The 20,602-nt window shown below is 40.6% G+C and overlaps 1 protein-coding gene across 2 annotated transcripts; it reads left to right on the forward strand.

Annotated features, from left to right (window-relative positions):
• Positions 1-1,198: 1,198 nt before the first annotated feature.
• znf219 (zinc finger protein 219) lies at positions 1,199-19,206 on the forward strand. 2 transcript variants are annotated; one of them, XM_031891548.1, is made up of 4 exons: positions 1,199-1,420; positions 12,534-14,346; positions 15,479-15,610; positions 16,957-19,206. In XM_031891548.1, exons 2-4 carry the CDS (start codon positions 12,588-12,590, stop codon positions 17,535-17,537), a joined length of 2,472 nt encoding a protein of 823 aa, XP_031747408.1. In that variant the 5' UTR covers positions 1,199-1,420; positions 12,534-12,587; the 3' UTR covers positions 17,538-19,206. The 2 variants fall into 2 exon arrangements, with proteins under 2 accessions (XP_031747408.1, XP_031747402.1); XM_031891542.1 differs by lacking the exon at positions 1,199-1,420 and adding an exon at positions 1,781-1,920.
• The last annotated feature ends 1,396 nt before the right edge of the window (positions 19,207-20,602 follow it).

Here is a 20,602-nt window from a genome sequence, read left to right on the forward strand (position 1 = left end):
ATTCAGACTGTGTCCTCATTATCTCCTGATCAATAAATTGAGTCTTCGCAGAGATGTAAGGAGGAAAAGCAGCAAGAAATAAACAGGAGCAATAAGAGGAGGGGGCAGAGAAAATGAGAGAAAGGTAAAATGGACAGCTGAAGTGAAAGGGTACCCAAAGAGAGATTAACAAGGGTAGATACAAAGGGGGAATTAGAAATACCATTTTAGAAAACAATAAAGAGAATCATGGGAGGGGGAGAAACAGCATGAGTTTGGGCTACAGGTATAGAAAAGTAAGGGAGGCGAGAGGGAAAGAAAGAGAAACTGGTTATAAAAAGAGGACCGTACAAAGAGGTGAGATAATTGAAATTTATGGTACAGAGAGGTGAGAAGTGGAGAATCAGGAATAGGAAAAAAAGGGAAGAGACAGGAATACAAGAAAAAGAGATAAGAGGAAGGGGTGACAGATGAGAAATCAGAGAGACTGGGGCTGGGGAAGAAGCAGAAATTAGTTATGGGAAAGACAAAGTGAAAGAGGTGCAAGACAAAGTGAGAAAGGCGAGAGACCAAGAGAAAAGAGATAGGAGGGGTAGACAGACTGAGTGAGTGGGAGAGAAGACAGTAATATTAGAGGGGAGGTGAGAGACTGAGTGGTGAGAAGAGGAGGAGAGAGGGCGTACAGGTGAGACAGAGGGGACCTAATTGCACAGAGGACAACCCTGGGCAAGTGATATGAAACAGAGTGCAGGTGTGAGTCTCATAGAGGCAAGGCATCTGAAAAACAAAATTTAGGTGCAAAAGGGGAGGGACAGAGAGAGAGAGAGGCAGAGGAACTGCAAACTGAAGGAAAAGCCAGTCTGAATCAAAAGAAAAGTATCGAGGCAGATCAGAAGGCAGAAAGAGAGAAAAAAGATAAGTCAGGAGAGTGATAGGTTAGGAGAGAAAGCAGAGTGGACAGAGGGCAAAAAAAAGATGAAAAGAGGCATTGAAAGAGTAAGGGAGAGATTATAGAATGAGAGGGGGGAAAAAATCAACAGAGGGAGTGAGACAGAGCAGTGTTGACAGACAGAAATTAATCAATAGGCAGACAGGAAGAGAGACAGGGAGAGGAGAGAGAGAGGCATTGAAAGAAAGAGATACTGTTTTTAAAAAGAGAGGGAAAGAAGAGAGAGTGAGAGAGGCAGCCAGCTAGAGGAGAGAGATATAGAAAAGAGGGGGGAGGGAGGGGGCATCCATTTTTGTGGCGGGGATTTGAGCTGCTTTTGTGTAACTCTCCCTGAGAGATCGCATGCTTGATGAAAGGCCCTTAGAAAATGCAAATTGCAGCACGCATGAAAAGCACAAAGAGGCATCTCGCTGTCCCTGCCATGGGTTTAATTCTTCACCAACCACGTAGCACTGACGTCGGGAGCAGATAATCTCTTCTCTGCCCGGGAGTGTGAGTATAACACACAGACTTTCCTGCTCGGGAAACACTATTTTATCCATTTATTGTCACTGATTCATGCCTGTCTTCTAGCTGCTGGGTTTTCGGTGTGTGGAGGGAGTGGGGAATGGGGTAGATTTATTTTGGGAGATATTTTTGTGTCTTTGGACTTACAAAAAAGGCAGCCAAAAAATTGAATTATTGGGAAAAAAACTTAGCAGGTGCAGAGGGGAGTGAAGGGGAGGGGGAGAGAAAGGGAGGGAGCAGAAGAGAGAGAGAGAGAAAGAGAAGGAGAGAGGAAGAGAGAAGAGAGAGGGAAAAAAGGAGAGAGGGAAGCGAAGAGAGGGGGCGGAGAAACAAACGGTGTAAGAGAGAAGGAGAGAAACAGATAGAGAAAAGGGAGAGAAGAAGAGAGAGAAGGACGAGGGCAAAAAAGAAGAGGGATGATTGAGATGCAGAGAAATGCGGGATGGATACAGACACTGGGAAGAAGACAAATGACAACAAGCAGAGTAAAAAATAAGTCTGATTAGCAAAGAGTACATACACCGGGAATGAAACATTATAGGAAGAACTGTGCAACTTTTTTTTTGCTTTAAGTGTGTGCATGTGTGTTTTTCTCTGTCTCTCTGTGAGCTGGGGAAAGGGAAAGGGGGGTAGGAAGAGGGGGAATGTGAGAATAAAGGAGGGAGGGTTAGGGGAATGAGAGGGTCTTTGTACTGAGAAGCAGTGGGGGGGTGAAGAGAGAGAAGGAGGGGGGACTACAGAATAAGGTGAAAGGGTTTTTTGGTGAAAGAAAGAGGACGGGAATAAAGCAGGGAGGGGGCAGGGATATAGTTTTAACCCTTCGGACACAGGAGTTCTGACAGGGCAACTTTTAACAAGTCAGAAAACCCCTTCACTGCCAGCGGATTCTGCACAGAAGTGCATTAAGGACCAAACTGGCAGTCAAGAGGTTAAGTGGGGTTCAGTAAAAGATGGGATCTCACCACCCGCCCCACGTATACATGCCCGCCTGTCTGTCTGGGGCCTGGGCAGGGAGGGGGTAGAATGAGGCCTTGTGATTTTCTGTCTCTCGCTCTCTCTGTCTCTATTACATGGCTGAGTGAGTCTGAGTAATGAATGTGTGATGAAATTACATGGGCACACACACATACACACACACAGGGACATATCCACACATACAATCAGACACATAAGGCATTACATACAAAGGGCACGGAGATAAGCACAATACCTTGCCACATGCACAAACACACACATACATACGTTATGCTCTATATACAATCACAGGGGTATAAATAAACCTAGGGACAGGGATTCATATTCACAGACACACAGGAATGCTATCTCAGACCAGGAATACACACAAAGAATTGTGAGCACAGACACTGATATAAATAGGCACAGACATGCGGGGCAATAACCCGGACACATAAGGATACGTTCACCAATGCACAGTAATACTTATAAGGTTTCATGCACAAAACGAGAAAGACAGTAACAAAGTAGAATGTATATAAACAGGATATCCTGTTAAATACACCACCTTAAAACAGCACATCCAGAAACTTAAATAATACAGTGCATATGTATGTGTGTGTGCGTGACAAACAGGACATTGCATAAAAAGCACAGCTATAAATTCAAAGCAAAAAAAGGGTTATACATAAAAACATAGAGGCAGCATAACTGTGCAGCTGTATATTTATAGATTATAGAACAAAATGCATGTCAGTATTTGCACTATTTTGTACCTGGTTCTGCTGTTCTAAATTATATTTTCTGAATTTAAAAAGAACTGTTTAAAAGAATGTTAGGCTTACACATGCAGGGAACTACAGGCACAGAAACATATGCTCTTGGGATCTGTACAGGTATATGGACACAGTTAAAGTTATCCAGTTAGGGGAATACAGGATTGAGGCCTTGTGCACTTGTGTTCCCATGAGGGAGATCTGACAAATTCACAACTTGGGGTCCAACAGTTAAATCTCACTTGCATCTTACAATACCCTATTAATATCAAGGAAGGGAGACACATGCAAATGTTGAATCCTTAACTTCTGTCTTTCTGTCTCCGTGGGTATTTTTTTAAACGCAGTCTTGCTAATTGAACCTCCATAATCAATACAATTTGTGAATTATCTTTGTGTGAAATAATAATGTGCATGAGCCCTAAAGCTAGACATACTCCTTCAGGTAGGCGAAAAACTGTCCAACACACTCAGTGAGAAGGGCCAATACATGGTAATACTTTGAATACTATATTTTAATTTTTTCTGATATGCAGGAAATGCAGGGGAGATGTTGATTCTCTTACTGCTTGTGAACGCCAACAAAATAGTGCTTCAGCAGATGAAGGTCTGCTGATAGGTCAGCCTATCAGATCACAGGATAGCGTTTCAAAACTGACCCCCTGATGTGACATACATATAGCCAGATGTTTGGGCAGTATGGTTGAAATTTCCCAAGCCTCCTGATCAACTCATAGCATGTATTTAAAGATTTAAACATAGAAAGGAATGCATGCAAAATGACACAATTTTTGACATTTCTACTCAGTTAACCATTTGAATACTGGCAGTGGTAGGTGCAGACACGTTGCTAGACAACCATTTTTCCCCACTGGGTTATATTTAACTTGAAAACATAGAATCTACAGCGCTGGCACCCTAGTACTTCTGTATCAACACCATAGAGTCTACCATCTATGGAACACAGAGAGTTAAAAGCAATCATTAAGGCAGTGTAAGAAACTTTGGCACAAGAATAGCTACAAGAATAGTTACAAGAATAGTCTACCCTACAGAGAAATGTTCTCAAAGGGGTTGTTCAATTTTAAATGAACTGTTAGTACATTGTTGGAAATATAAGACAACTTTCAAAAGGTCTTCATTTTGTATTTGTTGTAGTTTTTGAATGATCTAATTATCTCCTGTTTGAAATATTCTCAACTCTCAGGCTGGTAGAATTCTACTTACCATAGCAACCAGGCAGTAGTTAGGAAGTCAGAACAGATGATAGGGTTTCTATAAATAAAAGGACAAGAATTGAGAAAACATTGACAGCAATAAAGATGTAGCCTCAAGGAGTATCAGGTTTTTTTGCTGCATCTAGTGACCCTGAAAACTAGAAAGAAGTGTAATGTGCTGTAAGTAGATATACACGTATAGTTAAATTACCCCCTAGGTGGGTGCATGCAATATATGTAAAACAAAAAGCCTTGTAGGTGTCTTGTTTTTCAGCCCAGGAATGCATTATATCTGCAAATCAGGCGCAAGAGATAGGGAAATAATCAAATTAGGACTGGTAACTAAAAAATCACATGGGATGAATGCAGTGTGTGCACAAGAAAGACTTGCCTGGGAGTGTCCTGGTACCATGTTCATCCTGTGGCTGCTTAGGAGTATAGTTAGATTCCAGTGGCCCCAGTGCAAATTTAGCTCCAGGACTCTCTACAAACTAACCCAAAATATTGATGTTTCTAGTAACTACCAGTTTTTTCATGCCCCTGTCCCTTACTACAGGTATAGGATCCGTTATCCGGAAACCCATTATCCAGAGAGTTTCGAATTACAGGAAGGTCATAGGCTCCATTTTAATCAAACAATTCACATTTTTAAAATTAAATATTAATCCTTATTGAAGGCAAAACAATCCTATTGGGTTTATTTAATGTTTAAATTATTTTTTATGGAGATCCAAGTTACAGAAAGACCCCTTATCCAGAAAGGTCCAAAGTATTTTGGATAACAGATCCTATACCTGTACCAATACACTTTAACACAATACAGAAAGTACTGAAAAAAGGCATCTTCACACTGCAGTTTTCAGTAATTATATGTGTATATATACACCCTTACCCCTAGGCTCATAGGGATTCAACAACCCCTTACATATGCATACAGAGAGACACATACTCTCACACACTCTCCCAACCTGCTGACAAAAATTCAATAGATGATCACATGCATATAAACATTTTTTGCCAGGTTTCACAGCAAAACACGCCCATAAACTTTAAGGGCAGGGGTACACAGGGAGATTAGTCGCTGCAACAAATCTCCATTGTCGCGGGAGACTAATCTCCACACAATGCCATCGCAATGTAAATCGCCAGTGGGATGGCATATGCGGCACCACGATTTGCCTAAGTCGCCCAAAGTTTCCTCTCAAGGCAATCTCGGCAAATCGCAGCGCCGCGTATGCCATCCCACTGGCAATTTACATTCTAGCCAGTGGGATTGCATTGCGGGGAGATTAGTCTCCCGCGACAACGGAGATTTGTCGCAGCGAATGATCTCCCCATGTATCACGGCCCTAATTGCCACAAAAAAATGTTTTTTATTTGCATGGTATGATAAAAGTTGCCACAAATTAAAAAAAAAAAACGCTCACTGACTTCAATGTGTTTCACAAATTTTAAGGCGAAGCAAAATAGGACAGATTTGCTCATTAAGGTGGCCATACACGCACCGATAATATCGTACGAAACCTCGTTTCGTACGATATTCGGTGCGTGTATGGTATGTCGGCGAGTCGACCGATATCGCAGGAACCTGCTGATATCGGCCAACTCGCCGATCGGACCAGTTGGAAAATTTTGATCGGGCGCCATAGAAGGCGCCTGATCAAAATCTCCCTTCAGAGCTGAATCGGCAGAAGGAGGTAGAAATCCTATTGTTTCTACCTCCTTACCTGCCGATTCAGCCCTGAATGGTGTGTGGCACATCTGACGATGTTTCGTGTGACCGATGGTCGCACGAAACATCGTCAGATCGCCACGTGTATGGCCACCTTTACTTGTAAATAGCCAAAACATAAAAAAATTCTGTACACATTAACAAGAATACGTACATTCTCAGTAATTATGTTAGTCTACAGCAATCGTCACGTTTAAAAGAGTCCTATTGTGTAATTGTGCAAAAATGCTTCCTTCTGCAATTTTATGTGATTATGTTTTGGATTCAATGTTGCGATTGCTGTAAGCTGTAAAAGAAAGTAGTGTCAGAAGAGGACAGCATCACACCATATCATGCAGCCACCAATGGGTGCCTCTTTACATGGGTGGTCAAACTGGGCAACCTCACCAATCAAGCTTACAATTCAGTGCATTGCCAACACATAAAACCAGGGATATATACAGATGCACACACCCAATATATGACTATGATTCAGGCAAATGTATATGCACACACTCCCTGCGATTAAATAAGGTATGCCAAAACTGAAATTTATTCAAAACTCTCAAAGAATCAGCATCAGGGCTATCCAATTACTTGGCTCCTAAACTATAGAATAGGCACGCTCACCGGGATTTACCTACATCTAAACATACTTGCTTGAATAACTCCAAAAGTCATATATGCGATCACTAGGTATGTCACATTCTGAAATGTACATGCTTATTAGGAATGTTTCTACTACATCAGGAATTGGCATTCTGTGTAGCATAGCTACATCCATGGGGAATCCCTGCAGGGCACTCCTGGTGCTGAAAATTTCACATCTAGCATCTGAGTGCAATATTGCTACTGCTTGAAATGTATTTAGAATTTTTACCTTTAACTGTATTATTGATGCTGCTGTATAAAAGTAATATTTAACATACATCCATATGCAAGTATTGCACTAATATACCATACCATAGAGTGACCATGTGCATTAACAAATTTGATGCCCTGTTTGAGTTCCCAACGTCCGATAGGAATTCTTTCAGAAAGAGTGTGGTTGCATAAAGGCCAAGATTAAATCTGATGAGACAAACTTATCCCATCGTTTACCATATGGAAACTCCATTGAAGTACAGTGTACATAGGAAAATGTGGAATTGAATTAGGAACTCGGCCCTCGTGCATGATGTGGATTTTGGTGCCAAAATGCATGCTCACGCATTTCTGAACCATTATCTGCCAAGATTGATATCATTTAGACTGACGGGTCTCCCAGACCAATATCTAACCAGGTTTTTGGCTTATTGATGCTGTCCTCATTCCAACAGCTGTTACATCCATCATTGTAATTCAGTCAGATCAAATTAGCCCGATATTGCCCACTTTACGTGGGCATATTGGGAGAAGACCTGCTCAAATGCTGACCTCGCAATATGGGTGAAGCTTAACGTGTATGGCCTTTATACCTGTTACAGATTAAGTAATGATAGCAGATACAACAGTATCCCTTACATGTGAAGCATCTTTTTGAACAAGAGAGTGTAATATTTATGATTAATAGGATTCTATGTTTGAAACTGGGCAACCTGTTGTCCTGTGGCACCTTTGGGTGTTAGAGGATGATGCAGATGGTAGTCCAGAACAACTGTCATGCTGCATATTCTGCCTTTTTATGAAACCAGGGCATAAAAAATATTGGGAGGTATGAAATCTTAGTAAGATGAAACATTACAGTACTATATGATTCAGACAGTTTAAAAAAAGGGCTTGTGCCAGAGGTCATATAATATCCAAGTTTCAGTAACTTATAAAGAATCTACTATATTTACTTATATAGTATTCACTAGTGAATTGCTAATGCTCATTTGTTTTTCTCTCATACATATACAGATCCAGAAGCCACACACAAATACCTCCTTTCTTGGGTTCTCCTGCTTTCCTTTCTAATTCCTCCCATATGGATTTCTTTGTCTCCCCTGAGTCATGCTATTATGTTTTCTTTAGTTACTAGCAGGTTTGGAGTTGGGGAGGGGGGAGGGAATAGAAGGAATGTTAAAGCCTTCAACAACAAAATAATGGTAACTGAAATGACTAAATTATGACATTTTAGATGCTAAACAGCTCCCAGTACCCAGGCAGATACAGCTGGGGGAATTATTATGATTATTAATTCAAATTAAAAAAAAGAGAGGGAAGAAGGGATAATCTGAGTATGTCTAGCATATATGGGGCAATGAAGTCACCTTGTTATTACATCTGTCCTCCAGCACCTAATGACATATTGGTTTACATAGGAAGACATTCTCACTCAGAGCTAACAGCATTATAAATATGTGTTGTTAATAATAGTAAAAATTGTTGATTGGCTTCAGGTTAGGTGACAAAGGGGTACTGACTGTATACACATGCATTGAGCTCATGAAGGCAGATTTATCAACATTCTGATTTTAGTGGTTTTAGAGTTTTTTGACACCACGAATAAAGTAGTTTCCACGAAAACCACAAATGTCTAGTCATCTATTAAAAAGTTCAAATTGAAAAAGCACGAACAAATTAAAATATGTACGGAAAACTAAAAGAATGCAAAAACCACAAATTTTTGTGGTTTCTGTATTTTTCCTACAAATCTTCGTGAAAAAATCCAAAAACCTCTAAAACCAAGAATTAGATAAAGATTGTTACAATATGCCTAGGAATACTCCCATTTACTCCTACATGACCTCAACAGCTTTTAGATGGCGAAGTTTTGTTTTCGAGATTTTTGTGGTTTTGACACATAATAAATAGGGATTTTTAATTTTTTTTTTACACAAGGTCAAGAGGGGTTTAAATTTTTCTTGATATCTGCAAGCAGTGACTGAGACAGAATGATTCTTTAACCTGAATAGGGGTAAAAGTTCCAAAAGGAGGATAGTTGATTAGTACCCTGGTTGTACACAGGTAGATTCCTGGCAAGCCATCACTGAGGCCTCAGTTAAACAAGGGTGTTCTTCCAAAGAGAGGATCCCTGTTTTACAAGCAGGGTCTAGGGGCAGACCTGGTTGGATGAGACCATAGAGCATTGCTTATATTTTATTGTTGCGGGTTACACTTATTTTCCACTGTTTTATGAATATTTTGCTCATAATGCTGCATGAGCCAAACAGAACACCATAAGTGACTTGTTACCCTTTAGTTGCTCCATAGTAAATTTTCGTTGATCTCCCAGAATTTTGTCGAAGTGCAACACTTTACATTTCCAGAATGGAAGAGCTGTGGCTCTCTCTGTATGTAGCGCCACTGCACTCAGGAGCACAGGAATGTGCCCGTAGAATGTGCAAGCCAAGACCACTGGGAACACAAGGCGCTTGGGAACTCAAAAGATAGGGTAGAACTTAAGGTGGCCATACATGTTAAGATCTGCTCATTTGGCAACCTCGCCAAACGCGGATCTTCTCCCACCTAACGTGGCAGATATTGGAAAAATCTGATCGTTAGGCCCTAGGGCCAAATGATCAAGTTACGATGGGTATAGGAGCTGTTGATCCGAGGACAGCATCAATGAGCCAATGCAGATCGATGCTTGGCTGACCTTCAGCCAGATATTGATTGGGGAGGTCCATCATGGGGCCCCATAAATGGACAGATAAGCTGTCAAATTGGTGTGAAGGACCGCAGCTTAAATCTGTCTATGTATGCCCACCTTTACCCTAATGCTGGCTCAGAGGCCCACATTTGTGATAATCACCCTAACTCTTGCCCCAGTCCTAAATTCAAAAATTTTACGAGGCAGCAGACTGACCCTACCAGAATTATTGAAATAGCTATTTGCTTTTACCAGTTTTCTGATGATTTTTATGCAGTAATTACTGGGGGCTAACAAGTGACATTAATATCTGTTTATTTTGGCTTTTGGGTCATGGCTCATCACACTGGCAATGGTTAAGGCGGTGGCAAAACAGACTGGCCTAGGGCAACATAAGAAAATGCCATCCTGGCCTGCCCTCCTAATGCAGATTGAAAAACAATTGCTAAAATCTATGCATTTTCCATATCTAAGATTTAGACTAATCCTGCAACTTTATACAGCACTTTGACTTAACCAAATACTAAGGGGTGATTTATGACAGCTGCACACAGCACTTACTGCACTCAGTAACACAGTATACAGAGGGCAGCGGAATCGATCATGATAAGGGCAGCAAATGAGTAAGTATATGTGCTACAACTTTGAACCCCTCACTAGTTCAACACTAGCGCCCCTGCTCATAGTACCAGCAGTAGGTTGACCATACTCTTACTATAAAAATAATTGTTTTTATCAGTTTTTTTAAGGTTTGTTTTTTAAATTGTTGTTATTGGAGGCTAAGTGACATTTATTTATGCTTATTGTATTTATATAAGCGGCAGGATTTGGAGCCAAGGTTCAACAGACTGGCAGTGCAAAGGGATAGCAAAACTGACTGTGTTGTGTGGGTCTTGTTGGTTTGGGCTTCTGTTCCCAGAACCCACCCTAGTGGTTACATCACTCTCCAGCTCTGCCCCTCTGACAATGTGACCATCTTCTATTGCTTCCCCTATCTCAACTTCTGTGATGTCAGAGATGGGCAAGTCCAGTGCGGTTTTGAAGAATCATGGTGGTGCACCAGGCTGGGTTGGGTCTGGAATGGTGGAGGGTGCTTTAGGGTTGGGTACAGGTTGAAAAATGGTTAAACCAACACATCTCTTCTGACCTGCCCTGCTAATGCAGAAAAAAAATAATTCTTATCTATGGATTTACCACTCTTGGATTCAGGCAAAACCCAGCAATTTTTGCAGTATTTGGATTCAGCAGATTCCTAAGAGTCTAGTTACATGAACCCAAATCTTTAGTCATGTGACTACCTCTGCACAAAAGAACGTGGCTTTTTTTTTTACGGATGATGCCATTTTTAATTTTTGGGAGTTTCCATGTGGGATATGGCATTGATAGAGGGTTTCTTTGTCTGTACAATATCTATATATAGTGGATCTTGCCAGAGTGATGAATGGTAGACAGTCTTGTAAAATACTGATCACTATCTCTATTAATGCTAAGAGAATATGCCTCATGGGGTGCTTTGTGGGCCACACAAGCAAAATGCCTGAATATACCTGTTTTATTGAAGACCATTGAAATCTCTGTATCCCTGCCTGCAATTAACTGGATCTCTGAGAGCAACAAAGCGTTATGTGTCTTATTGCCCTTAAGCAAATATCTTTAAAGTGGGGGTGGTAAGAAGCTCCTTATAGAATATCTAAATAATGAGTGTTGATTACTGGCTGAGATGACTGTTGAGGTAGAGAGTAAGCACTGTCTGATCAGAAAAAGAGCTTCCCAGTCAGCAGCATGATATATAGCAATTTAAGAAATGTTCTGGTTGGTAAAAGGGTTGAGTGTCTCTCTACAAAAGGCAATCCTCTTTGTTTTTTCTACTCATTCTATCACCATTTCAATACTGATCGAGCCTTTACTCTATGTAATACATTAAAGGTAGCTTCTGCATAACAATTGAACTCCTGGAGCAGCTGACTTCTTTTGGCAGGGTAATATCATTAGTAGACTTTCCAGGAGAATGAAAGGTTGGCCATTAAAGCTAAGAGAGGTTAAAATAAATTAACATACATCTTTATAGGACTATTTTGATAATATATATACGACTGCAGCAACAGGACAGCAATTTGTACAAATAACTATCATTTCTGAAGTCAGAACTGCTACCATTATGAACTGACACTCTGATCCTCTCTTTATACCATAGAATGACTCAGCCCTTTACCATTGCAGCTGCTTCATATTATTATATACATATCTTTTTTAAGGTTTCTGATTCACCATCTTATCCACTGACAGAAATAAACTAGGATACATATAAATACAGCAGCTTTCTTCATACACACAGGGAATAAGTAGGGTTTAGAAGCAGAAAGAAATATTTCAATGTTGATACTGCATAATTCAAAAATACATTATGTATAGTATGTAAATGCTATTCTTCATTGGAATTTTATACACAAAACATAACCTGTGCTGCTTTCAGCAGACTTTCTGCCCTGTCAATCACACAGCATACATGTTTTGAAATGCTAAACCAATTTAATTCATTTGTCATATACAGATATACAGAGACCAAGGGGCTAATTTAGCACCCAATTTATAACATGAGAATTCAAATTTACACAAAAATAAGAACAGAATTTGGTGAAAAAAGAATGTCATGTTTATAAATCTGTGCCAGGTATCAGACCTGAGTTTCCCTTTGTGCATAAAAAAATCCAAAATGGAATAGAAGAGGAGTAGCCAGATTATAAAGCTTAGCCTATAACCATTTAGAGAAAAATGTGGAAAAGTGTATAAGATGCGAAACCTTGCAGCGTAAGGTACCAATACAATGCTTGCACAATGCAAAATTCTAAAAAATCATGCAAACTCTGTTTTCTTCCCTCTTTAGGAGACAGAGCAATCAGCGCTCCCTTTGGAAGAGATAATACCATTTACCTTAGCAATGGACTCTCCCCCTCCCCTTCTCTGCCATTCCTCTCCAAAGAGTTCAACCCCTTCTCCTGTGAATTCTCTGCCTTCACCACAAGTTATGCCTCAGCTAGTAAACAGACCACCTGCATCCCCACCACCTCCACTGTCTCCTGTACACATATCTTCCCCTCCTGCTTCTCTTTCTCCCAGTCCCACTGCCTCTCTACCTCATGTGACTTGTCTTTCCCTTTCCACTCAAAGTTCATCTTCTAAATCATCTCCTCTTGCCCCCATAAGCCCTCCTGCTGCTTCTCTTCCTCTTTCACCTCCAACAGTTTCTCCTTCTGCAGTTTCACTTTGCCCAACACCTGATAGTATGTCTGCACAAAGAGTGACACTCTGTCCTCCTTCTGTATCTCCTTCCCCACCTATAATCCCTCCCTCTCCCCCTCCACCACCTATATCTCCCTCAGAAGATTTTACTCCTCCTGAGCCTGCCTCATTCTGTCCCCCTGTAGTTTCTCCTGCTCCTTCTCCTCCTCCAACCTCAGTGTCCCCATCTATTCCAACTATCACTTCCTCCCCACAAAATCCAGAGTCCTCTCCTATATTTTCTCTTCTTCCAACCTCTCCCTCTCCACCCCCATCTTCCCTCTCACCCTCCCGGGCCTCTCCATCTCCTACCTCACCTCTGCCTTCCCCTTCGGCCCCAGAATCACTTCTTGGACTGTCTTTTGCTGATGAAGAACTGGATCTTCAGCGTCATTCCAATGGCTTTGCAGATGGAGCAGGCTCAAAGTCACGTCAGTTCCCATGCAACATATGTGGAAAACAATTCCGTTTTATTAGCATCCTGTCACTTCATGCAAGCACACACAGGGTACGTGGACCCCTCACTCTGGGTCGTGGAGGCCCCAAGACTCACTATGTGGCAAACAACCAGAAGCCTTTGCTGCTAGGGCCACAATGCCAAAAAGATACTCCCTCCTCTGTTATGAAAGATTCTACCCCAGAAGATGTACAGCAGAAAGTTCCTTTATTGACAGTTTCTGCTCCTCTTCGCCACCCCTGCCCTTTTTGCAAGGGCAAATTTCGAAAGGCAGCTGAGCTCGAGCGTCACCTGCGCATTCTTCATCGGCCTTACAAGTGCCACCTATGTGACTTTGCTGCATCTCAGGAGGGAGAATTAGTGGGGCATGTGGAAAAAAAACATGCTGCCCCCCCGCAGCCTAAACTTCCTCCACCTTTGTCTACCCCTGCTCCTACTCCAGCATTGCCTCCTGCTGAATTCAAGTGTGAGATATGCTCACAGAGTTTTACTCAATCTTGGTTCTTAAAGGGTCACATGCGGAAGCACAAAGATTCTTTTGACCATCGATGCTCTGTCTGTGGACGCTGCTTTAAGGAATCCTGGTTCCTAAAAAATCATATGAAGGTACACCTGGGCAAGATAAAGGGAGTTGGAGGGCAGGACCCACCTGCTCTTCAACCTTCCCAAAGCTCTCACACAACAACATCTTCGCAGTCACCCCCTTCCTCCAGACTTCTTGGGTATCAGAGCTTCTATTCTGGTCTTCTCTTGAGACTTCCACCTCCTGGAGATGCCACCTGTTCCCAGATGCTACAAGCCACTGCCAGGGCAGTTCAGGGAGGAGAGGGTGATCAAGATGGATCTGGAGCAACTGGACGACTTCAAGCATTAGGAGCAGCCATGGGCGAGGGAGCTTCATCCAAGGTGATGCTAAATCAGGGATCTTCTGGAATCGTACTGAAAACTATTGGCTATTCAGGTAAGGCAGTTATATATACCATACCATAAGCCTGTCACATAAAATAAAATTGCCCAACATTCTGCCCTTAGCATTTTGACAATTGTTTTGTACTATGTCATATTAAATAAATAACATAATCTGATTCAGGTTTTTTGGATATAAAAAATAATTTGAACATTAATTAAACACAATAGGATTGTCTTTCCTCCAGTAAAGATCAATTATATCTTAGCTGGGATCAAGTACAAGGTACAGCTGTTCTATTTTTAAAGGAAAATAAATTATTTATAAAAAATTTAAATATTTGTTTTAAACAAAGTCTATGCGAGATGGCCCTCCCACAATTCAGAGCTTTCTGGAAAATGGGTTTCTGGATAACGGATCCCATACCTGTACAGGTATGGGATCCCTTATCCGGAAACCCGTTATCCAGAAAGCTCCGAATTACGGAAAGACCGTCTCCCATAGACTCCATTTTAATTAAATAATTCAGAATTTTAAAACTGATTTCCTTTTTCTCTGTAATAATAAAACAGTATCTTGTAATTGATCCAAACTAAGATATAATTAATCCTTATTGGATGCAAAACAGTTCTATTGGGTTTAATTAATGGTTTATTGATTTTTTAGTAGACTTAAGGTATAGAGATCCAAATTACGAAAAGACCCCTTATCTGGAATACCCTTGGTCCCGAGCATTCTGGATAATGGGTCCTATACCTGTACTTGATAACAAGGAAAGTCCTAAAGGTATTGCTTTGATGAACCAGAGAAAGTGACTATAAACATCTAATCATCTGTTATCTTAGAAAGCAGAAATATAATAAGTCTTCAAAAGGAGTATATTTAACTTAGTCAAGAGGTTTATGTCTCCTTATACTGTCCATTGTCTCTAGAACCTCTTGAAACATTTAGAATTTATCAATATAAAATCATTTTAAGAAGCTGGTTTAAAGAAGAGTTCAATATACCCAAATAATACAGATCATATTGTATTTTTTGCATAACACTCTGAAATAGATGACTTCTGATTTAAAGAAGTAATAATAAGCTTAGCTCACCTTCCATAAACGGAGGGAATTGATTATGGAGTCTGGCATTTCCAGATTTTCTCAAATTTTCAATCTATTCATTAAAAATCTCATTCCAGATAAGAATGGATGGAGTGTTAATGCCTCACAGCCTGAGAGATCTCGAGGAACATCCGGTAGAGACTGTCCTTTCTGTGCCAAATCCTTCCGTTCTTCTCACCACCTGAAAGTTCATCTTCGCGTACACACAGGTAACAATGCACTATATCAATGTGCCACATAATAGTCAGCATCTCCGAGAGACTTAAGCCCTAAGATGCCCTAATTTTGTAGTCAACAGGTTTTTTTCAAATTGAAATTTAAGTGAGCACATTATTAGACAAATATACAGTACTCTATATAACAATGAAATTTAAAATTTGCCTTCAGGTTGCAATATACTGAAAGTGAAATGCCTGTAGAGATGAGGGGAGGGGTAAGTCCTGGCTCTCATGTCATGTGACCAGGCTGGCCAGTAATGCCAGAATGTCTGTGGGAAGGTGACACAAGGGCTAGACTTGAGCCATGTAAACAACGTCGGTATCCTTGCATAAAGAAGGGGCCAAAGACCAAAGGGGTTTCCCTAAGCCTTGTGGCGAAAAAAGACCTGAAGACCCTTGCCTTTTAGGCCTGGGGCAAGGGATTTTTGCCAACCACTTCTCTCTTCCTTTTGTAAGGAGAGCTATTTTTGCTTGACCCTTTTTTACACTGGATGTTTTGATTTGAAGCATGACTCAAGCTTCATTAAAAAGGGGCTTTTTGTTAGCTCCAAAATGGCAGAGACTAATGTGAATAATAAACAGACTCTGTAAAGAACTGCAGAATATTGCTGGAGCTATAAAAAATACTGAGTGAGAATAAAAATAGTAATGTAATTCTAATTTATTTCTGGAATGATATATTATTTTTAGGAATTCAAATATGTATATCACACACAATTAAAATATAATCATTCTTTTATTCTTACTTGGTTATTCATTTCTTGGATCTTTAAATTGAAGGGTTCCTGTAAAGCAAGTAAAATATGTCAGGCCACGTGTCAGGCTTAAATTCCCTTTCCCAGGCTTCTTTGGTTTTTGGGAAATCTGAGGGGAAGGCTGGATATAGGTTTTACATAAAGCATAAGCAGCTGCTATAGGAGAAACTTAAGTAAGTACCTTTAGCCTTTGCATTTATTTACTATAGCCCCCACTCCAGCACTAACAGTCTGTCCTTTGCTTTGGGCCAGTGCCAGTTGGCAATTGACAAATATAAGTTCTGACCCAAGGATATTAGCAAGCAGAGGTGGCTGGCCAGAGAACCGGAAGTACCAACATGACAGAAATAGATATACTTCAGAAACACATTTCTGTAGTATAATGTACTTTCTATATCTAGCTTCTGAATCCAAAACAGTCTGCTGACATTTTAATATGGTCTCCTGCTAACTGTCACAGATGAGGAGCGTCAGGCATTTTGTTGTTTGAACGGCCTTAATTTCTTTATATTACTTCCCACTTATTTTTTACTTGCTGAATGGTGTTTCTCCTTTTATGACACTCTCTTTTCCTATACACAGGAGAGCGTCCCTATAAGTGCCCACACTGCTCTTATGCTGGAACTCAGTCTGGCTCCCTGAAATATCACTTACAGCGCCATCACAGGGACTCCAAGCTCTCGTCTGGTGTCCCCCTGCGAACGAAAAGCATTCAGCCAGTTGCTTCACAGCAGGAGAGGCTTCTGCCTGCCGTCTCCACTGCCTGGGGCAGTTCCTGCACTGATCTTTCTCCCACCTGTGAGGATGGAACATCTGTGCCTCTCCGCCTACACATGTCTGAAGGACAGGGTTCTGGTACATATCCGCGCATTACTGGGAGAGGAGGGCAAAGGAGAAGAAGTCCTTCACATCCTCCTGCTAATGGGAGAGCAGACCATGAGCCCCTGGATTTGTCTCAAGGAAATCCTTTTCACCGATGCATGTACTGTCCTTTTGTGACTTCAGTGGGAGAGTTGATGAGTCTCCATCTTCAAGTTCATCATGGGAGGAGATCTCGTAGGAAGGGAGGTTACATTAGAGGGAGGCCTAGGACTGTGCTATCACCTGAACCTCAAGGTCCTAGTCTGAGTGATAGCCCAGAACCATGTGATAGCACTGAGTGATATGAAACACTACAGGGCAGCTGGGAACTGAAATACCCCATTACTGCCAACATTCCATTTCCCACAAGCAAAGAAATAGACAGAAAGCAGAAGAGAAAGTTAGGAATTGGGTCAGAGTGTGAGTTCTCTAGAAATGGAAAGTGAAAGGAAAGGCAGCTATATATGGAAAAATGAGTGGATTGGGCAGCAGAAAGATATGAAAAAAAGGTCAGGTGCGATTGCAGGGGGTGGGTGTTAAAGAAGTTTGAATTGTATAGCACGGGAAGACAGAAAGACAGTGGGTAAAAGGAGAGAACAGAAAGAAAGTGAGATGGGTGTAGGAGAGATGTCAGCCTGTAATTGTCAGTTATGTCAGAGATACAATGAAACAATTCATACCAGTATCTGAGGAAACTGCTATTCACAGGCCAAAATGACAGAATATAATAATAAAAGAAAGAGCAATGAATGGGAGGGACTATGCACAAGACACAAAAGAGGCCTAGATTTAAGCTGCAGTGGGAAAGCTCTAGTCAGATTCCAAACTCCAATGCAATATTTACACTACAGTATAAATGCCTCAACAATCTCTTGAGATGATAGATAGATTGCTTTGTGGTCATATAAGAAAGATGAGCATTAAAAAAATACTGGAATGGTGGAATGCTTACCTTAAATCTCACAAGGCTACAGATTCCTTAATAGTATTATACTTCTTTCCATGGTGGCATTATATTGTGGTTATTGTACCACTTGGGGGATTACAGACTATGGGGAGAGCCTCTGAGAAACAAAAGACTTTAAAATAAATATAATAGAGTAATAGACTAATGAATCCCTGATAGGTAGTAGAACAAAAAATATGAAAAACAGAAATGGCTCTACATGGATTTTGTCCAAAAGCAAAATAAGTGCATACTATAATAAAACATATATAACATGTCCTTTGTGGCATGTGGAGGCCTTTATCAGCAGCAAACGATGCTTGGAGCATTTAGCAACTACTGAATCAGTAGTTTAAAGGGAAATATATAGAATATTCTGTCTTAACTAATAGTAAAGGATAGAGATATAGCTTATTATGAGCACAAAAATATCCATTTCTGGATCCCTTGAAGCTGGTTCGGAAGAAAGATATGGAAATGGATTGATGAGGCTGATATGATGACCACAGTGGGATACACTTCAAACAGAATTTGCTTATTAGATTTTCCACTGCATCATAAATATAGGCCAGACCAAACAAAGCAAGTGTTAGGATGCCAGATCACTATTGTTCGACAGGCAAGATTCTGCAACATGTCTTAACTGGGAGACAGGTGGATGAACTAGGGATAGGAGAAGAATGTTAGTGTTAGAATGAGAGCAACAACTAGAAATAGGGTTAAAAACCAGTACTAAGGTAGACAGTTAGCAGCATTGATTTATTTTTGCACTAGGGGGGGTTCCCTCTAGTTTATGGTTGTTGCTAAGACTTTATTTTTGATAATTTGGACCGATCTCCAGAACCAACGTCAGATAGACAATAATTTTAAGCCTTCACCATTTGTGCCCATTCCCCCACATTATTAGGTTTAAGCTCAAAAAAATACATTTTCACATTTAGAGATTTCTATATTTTTTTTATTTTCTTGTAGAAAAAAAAAAGAGAAATGAAAAAAAAAAGTTAAAATAAAATTTTGTTTGAAAGTAACAAAGTAAAATGAGTGCAGTCATCCATCCAATTTAGCAGTACGGGGGGATTAACTGCACCAGCAACTGGGGCAATTTCATTTGAATTCTTCTTTATTGTTTATGATAGGGATGCACCAAATCCAGGATTCATGACGTTTTGTCACAAACATGGAAGTTAAAATGTTTTTGCCATGCTAACCCTTCCTTATACTGATTTGCATATGGATTTGGTTCGGGGTTCAGCCGAATCCCAAAATAGTAGATTATGGGTGTATTTTTAATTTCTATAGCATGCTGTACATTACAGCAGGCAAAGCAAAAGGACACTGTAATAAGGTAACGGTCATTGGGAGAAAGACTAGCTGCTCATAACTATCAGGCCCGGACTGGCAATCTGTGGGTTCAGGCAAATGCCAGAGGGGTTGCTGTAAGATGCCATAGACAGTCACTATTTATTGGGCTGGTGGGTGGGGGGCTGTTTGGGCCTCTGTGTACTTGGAATGCAAGGGCATATTTTGAATCCCAGTCCAGACCTGCTAACTATATAGTGTGTGTATGTCACAGAGACCACAGACTGTAAGCTCAGCTTAAAGTTAAAATATATGGTAAACATACCACAACATGGGAAATATACAGCTGTTATGGGGTATGGAGAATGTATGATTAATATGGGGTATTAGAAATATGCAGAGACTATGGATTAAGGGAAACATACAACTATTGTATAAGTATATATAAATATACTTATATATACTATGGAGAAAATCATGCAGATACCATACTATAAATATACTGACATACTTACTGACCAGAGGGACACACAAAATGATTCAAGTAATTTTTTTCTAAAACAACAAAGCAGTCATTCACAGATACAGGCTATCCAGAATGCTCGGGACCTGGGGTTTTCCTGATACGGGCTCTTTCCATAGCTTGGATCTTCAGACCCTAAAGGTGGCCATACATGGGCCGATTGTAGCTGCTGATATCGGCAGCTTATCGGCCTGTGTAGGGGAACAACGACTGGTCTGTCCGACCGATATCTGGCCTGATAAAGGCCAGATATCGATTGGGCAGGTTAAAAAATTCAGTCGGATGCGGTCCCCGAACCGACTGTGCCTATTCCAGTCCTTATAATTTGATCGTTTGGCCCCAGGGCCAAACAACCGAATTAGCCTAAATTCCCCCAATATCGCCCACCTATAAGTGGGTATATAGGGAGAAGATCTGCTCGCTTCGTGACCTTTACGTGTATGGCCACCTTAAGTCTGCTAAAAAATCATCTAAACAGTAATTAAACCCAATACAAGGTACAAGGCACTGTTTTATTATTACAAAGAAAAAATAAATAATTTTTAAAAATAATTATTTGCTTATAATAGAGTTTATGGGACTTTCCGTAATTTATAACT

Source organism: Xenopus tropicalis, chromosome 1 (assembly GCF_000004195.4).
Source record: "Xenopus tropicalis strain Nigerian chromosome 1, UCB_Xtro_10.0, whole genome shotgun sequence".
In the NCBI taxonomy this organism is placed as follows: Eukaryota; Metazoa; Chordata; class Amphibia; order Anura; family Pipidae; genus Xenopus; species Xenopus tropicalis.